We start from the raw sequence: 5,120 nt of genomic DNA on the forward strand, positions 1-5,120 counted from the left end.
CCCTGTTGGTTTGGCAGTAGCTTGCTTGCCCTACACAGTTACCTTGTTTGATTTCTTAATTCAAGTTATATATAATGCACTGTAAGTCGCTTTGGATAAAAGCGTCTGCTAAATGCATAAATTTAATTTAATTTATATATATATTGTTCTATTTGTGTCATTTAACTTATTTATAATAAGTGAAGTGAAGTTTACTGTTAAGTGCACTGATGTCAGACTCATTTTGAATAATGAAGTTTATTGTTAAATTGTTAAATACCCTGCCTTCACTACATAGGCCTATGTTTGTCACATCATTATAAGTGTTTGAACACCACATTTGAGTTATCATTGCAAAAAATGTGTTTTTGTATATCTATTCTGTTTATGTAGGCTATATACTGTATTCTATATACAGTACTAGTCAAAAGTTTGGACACACGAATGGGAAGTGTGTCCAAACTTTTGACTGTATACTGTCCTATAATATAGCCTACACAAATAATATCGGCAGATATATCGGTATCTGTCTTTTTTTACTTCCTAATATCGGTATCGGCCCCCAAAAAACCCATATCGGTCGGGCTCTAAAAATGATACTTTCTACACTCTTAAAAATAAAGGTGCTAAAAAGGTTCTTCACAGCGATGCCATAGAATAACCATTTTTGCTTCCACAAAGAACCATTCAGTCAAAGGTTTTTTAAAGAACCATCTCTTTATTACCTTTATTACCTAATCTAAAGAACCTTCTTTCGCCACAAAGAACCTTTTGTGAAACAGAAAGTTTCTTCAGATGTTAAAGGTTCTTTATGGAACCATTTAGACAAAAAGGTTCTTCTATGGCATCGTGAAGCACTTTTATTTTTAAAAGTGTGGTACAGCGAGTTATTTTTTAGAATTTCTCTGATAGATTATGATTGTTAATCATACTGTTATGAACTATCATGGCACAGACCATATCATACAATAGTTACAGCTTTTAAGTTTGACTTATCATTGCTCTACTAGATGAAGAATGGACTACCAGCTGGTGGGGCTGAGACTAACAAAACAGATCATGATCAAGCTGGTTAGAGCTGGAAAACCACTAGTTTACACCCCCAAATAACCAGCTACAATGTTCCAAAAACCAGCCTGACCACCTTAAGCTCATATGACATGGCTTTCCATTAGTAACCAAATTCCAACGTTTACCATTTTTCCTTGCAAAATAAAGACCTTTGTTATATTTAAAAGACATATTTTAACCTTTTTTTTTATTCTGTCCCACTCTATCTGAAAGGAAGTTAAAAGCAGTGCCTAAATGTGTACATTAAAATTTATAAATATTATTTCTATATATTTACAATACATTTAGGAGGATACAGAAACATTAAAAACGCAAAGTCTCAGAATATAAGTATATATTACGAATCCAATCTCGCGCACATTTCATAGTTTGGCATTAAACGAAATGTGGCATTAACCCCAACTACAAATTTCTAGAAGGAGCGCACAAAGAATATAAAAATTATATTAATATGAATGCTCAGAAAAGAAGCATATCTCAATGATGCAATATTTCCTAGGAACAGATAAATAGGGTGGTCTAACAATAAAAGTGAGCCCGATAAGAGAGTTCTGCTGACGCCGGGAGGGCATTTCTCTGGAAGTCACTCGCGTCCACCTGTCGAATCGAAACTTTTCTGAATTAACCCAAAGTCCATGTAGACATCCTATTTCTCCAACCTAAACAGTAACTATATCTGTATATGTTGAAAATATAAACTTAATCGATGTGACAGCAGCTCTAGAGAAAATCTGTGGACGTTTAAATCGCATAAACCGCAGTCGCGCTTTGAGCCAACAGGAATTATTCATGACGCGCTGACAAAACTTGTTTTTACCAAAAAATAAAGAGGAGCCTATATTCCTTATTGTTAGTTAAAATGTTTCAAACTAAATTCTTACCACAGTCGTTCAGTTAACTTACCGTTCAGACTTCATGCTTCGTTAGAAAGCGTCATCCATTGACGCTCTGCTCTGCGTGCTACTGATTGACCCAGCGCGTCTGCACGCACACACACGCGGCAGCTCATTTGTTTACCTTTAAAATGATTGGTCAACGGAGGTCATGCGCCCATAATATATGCAAAGAGATACAAAATAAGAAAGCTACAAAATTGCTGCACCGTAATATGCAAATTAGATACAGTTTATAGATACATTGTATATAATGGAAAAACTCGTTTATGGCCATTTTACACACATTTTGCATAAAGAAATTTTTTTTATTTTTTTTGTATATCTTTCATAACATAGTTGAGAATCGTCTTTATATAAAGTTTGGTATAAAAAAAATGAAAATTGATTTCTGGTTAAAACAAAAATCCCACTCTTTTTGCCTTTTCATGTCTTTTTATTTTTTTTAAAACGGGACTTTTTAAAGTCCTGATGTCCTTTACAGAACTTCAAAAATTTTATTGTTCAAAATTTTTCTTATGCTCTAAACAAGACTTTTTAAAGTCCCGATGTCTTCTACAGAGGACATGGCACAACATATGAATAAAATATCATTTTACAAAAATGTTATTTTTAAACAATTTTCTTATGCTCTAAACAATGTAATGACATGACAAAAAACTAAATTCACAAAACTGTTTTTTCCTGGTAGTCAGGAGGACATTATATATATATATATATATATATATGTGTGTGTGTGTGTGTGTGTGTATATTATTTAAAAAATGAAATTAATAATTCTAACATTTTGTTTGAAAAGTAGCATATTTATGTATTTCTTTTAATGCAGTGCTAACATTTATTTTGTGTATGCAATATTAAAAAAAATATTTCTCTATTTGTAACATCTATCTATCAGAAGAAAAGGAAGCTAAAAATGAAGACAAGAAAGGAAAAAAAGAAAAGACAAGAAAAGTGTATAATAATGTGGGGTTCTCCATAAAACAGCAGGACTCATTAGACAAAGCAGAAAATTGATGTTTAAACTAGCTTTATCTGCACACCACAACACAAAATTCTTTCTTTTTTCTTAAAACAGATTCATTTCCTCCAAGAGTTGGTCAGCTTTTCTTCAACTCGCTCCATTAAGGCACTATATACTCCTCTTCTGCGGCGATGTCTCTATAATACAGGAAGTAAAATGTTTCCAAGAAGGTTAATAAACTGTCTGTTCAAGGGTAGAAGATAAATATGAGTGTTCTCTTTGTGCTCACTGTATAAGACGCAGATTTTGGAGGCCATGGCGTCTTTGGTAGTATGAGCCTTGGGTCCCATTTAAGCTCTGCTGGTTTGAAAGTGTCTATGCTCACTGTGTCTCTGTGAGAAGGATTCATGTCAGGATGGCTGTCATTGACTGTGAAGACATTGAAATAAAATGCAAAGCTTTATCAGTAATACATGTAAGGTCACTGCGTGGTTTCAAAGCCACAAGGTATCTGACCTTTGCTCTATATAAAGTATTTTATGACTGTTAGAGTTATAAGTACTACTAGATTGATTGATTACAGTGGGAAAACAAGGGCAATCACATGCAACACAATTTATACCGATGTTGAAAAACCATTCTTGTTTCTCTCTGTTTTCAGACATGATGCAAGTAATTTTACCTGCTTTTAGGCACTGAGACTTTAGGATCAAGCAGCCAGAATCCTTTTCTAAAGAAGTCACAATTTCCGGCATTCCCTCGGCACACTGCATTTGAATAAGGAGTGTTTCAATGTCTTATAAAGACTGTCATCTAGTGTTGATGTAGTGCAATGCAGATAAAGTAAGCCATAATCTTAGTAGAAACTTACAGGTCTGAAGTTATGAGGTTTTGGATCTTTGTACAGCCCCGCTGGATACATCCCTGCACTCACAAACAGCAGTTTTGACTCTAGTGTGTCTGGTGGTTTGTAGAATGTGATAAATGGTCGTGCTTTACATCCCTTTTGCTCAAGTCCAGGCAATATTGAAGGAGTAACATCGTTAATCTTTACCAAAATGAAAGATTTTCCGTCCACACTATTGTTTGATTTAACCAGGTGAATGTTTTTGCTCTTGGTCTGTGGCAAACCCGAAGATCTGTACAGTTTTGGGGTGAAGTCGGGGGCTTTTATGTTCCATGGATCAATGGGAACTACTGGGTGTGGTGGGATGAGTCCACAACTCCTTCTTGAGATCAAGTTCTGACTCACAGAAAAGAGCAGCTTTCTTCTGAGGTCAACAGACATGGGAGTTTCCAAAGGCTCAGGAAGATTCATTGTGAATCAGCCACATCTTTATGCTCAGAGCAATAATCTGAGACCAAATCATACACAAGTTGTAAATACAACAAAGATTACTGGAGTACAACTTGCAAGAACTTCAACTTCAGAACTTCAAAATTTCACATTTAATTCAGTGTGTTGCTTGCATATTCTTTGTACTTATTTGAGAAATTTAATAGCAATTTCTGAGTGAAAATTGTTACTACACCATTTTTTAAGTAATATGTGCAATGCATAAAATTGTTACATAATCTTTTCATTAGCAACCTCATAAACTTCATTTCATCTTAATGAAGAATCTATATAAATGGATATTACATGTGCAAAAGGCGCAAGATTAGATTTAGGTGATAGAAATGTAACATTATTTTAATAAAAAGACATAATACAACATCAAAAATGAAAGAAAGAAAGAAAGAAAAAGAAAGAATAAATAAATAAATTGAGCAAGACCTATTTCTATCAACAGTACATTTCAAAGGAAAGAATTCCTAAAATCAATTTAAATCACTTACCTTTCTTACAGCAGAGTGGCTGTCATTCAGCCATGACAAAGTAGACTGTAAAGAGTTGAAATTGCTGTGTTTGATCAAAAAAAAATTTAAGCCAGCTCAGCATTGAGCCGTGGATACAACAAGGTTGCCAGGCAGCAAGAGTTTCAAGTTCTCATTCAGAGACTCTGCCTGTGGACAGAGCACAGTGGGGACATTGTTGAAGAAACAAAGAGACGTCTTAGCAACCATCAAACTATGAATTAAAGTCAGTTTAAGTATGAAAGACTTTGTGGAACATTTTATATCAAGAAATACCTATCTTCAGACATATATTCAGTTATAAATTAATTAATTACAAATGATCCTCACCATAATAATGTGTGTGTGTGTGTGGG

General features: G+C 34.2%; 2 protein-coding genes across 2 annotated transcripts in view; both read right to left on the minus strand.

Annotated features, from left to right (window-relative positions):
* The window catches only part of LOC107752852 (ADP-ribosylation factor-like protein 4A), a 6,189-nt gene extending 4,154 nt beyond the window's left edge, over nucleotides 1-2,035 (minus strand). Inside the window, exon 1 of the mRNA XM_016568921.1 lies at nucleotides 1,954-2,035. The gene's annotated coding sequence lies outside the window, so the exon portion shown is untranslated. The remainder of the gene's footprint in view (nucleotides 1-1,953) is intronic.
* Nucleotides 2,036-2,991: 956 nt separating this feature from the next.
* cunh7orf78 (chromosome unknown C7orf78 homolog) lies at nucleotides 2,992-4,801 on the minus strand. The gene is made up of 5 exons (XM_016568932.1): nucleotides 4,747-4,801; nucleotides 3,779-4,262; nucleotides 3,590-3,674; nucleotides 3,197-3,336; nucleotides 2,992-3,104 (listed from the first exon to the last, which is right to left on the minus strand). Exons 2-5 carry the CDS (start codon nucleotides 4,223-4,225, stop codon nucleotides 3,024-3,026), a joined length of 753 nt encoding a protein of 250 aa, XP_016424418.1. The 5' UTR covers nucleotides 4,226-4,262; nucleotides 4,747-4,801; the 3' UTR covers nucleotides 2,992-3,023.
* Nucleotides 4,802-5,120: the final 319 nt, after the last annotated feature.

Source organism: Sinocyclocheilus rhinocerous, unplaced genomic scaffold, assembly GCF_001515625.1.
Source record: "Sinocyclocheilus rhinocerous isolate Xijiao unplaced genomic scaffold, SAMN03320098_v1.1 scaffold1965, whole genome shotgun sequence".
Classification (NCBI taxonomy): Eukaryota; Metazoa; Chordata; class Actinopteri; order Cypriniformes; family Cyprinidae; genus Sinocyclocheilus; species Sinocyclocheilus rhinocerous.

Coding starts and splice junctions, on each gene's coding strand:
- cunh7orf78 (XM_016568932.1), bottom strand. CDS start 4,225: ATGAATCTTCCTGAGCCTTTGGAAACTCCCATGTCTGTTGACCTCAGA. Junction 3,337..3,589: donor GTCTCAGTGCCTAAAAGCAG/GTAAAATTACTT, acceptor ATGTCTTCACAG/TCAATGACAGCCATCCTGAC. Junction 3,105..3,196: donor CAAAATCTGCGTCTTATACA/GTGAGCACAAAG, acceptor CCTGTATTATAG/AGACATCGCCGCAGAAGAGG.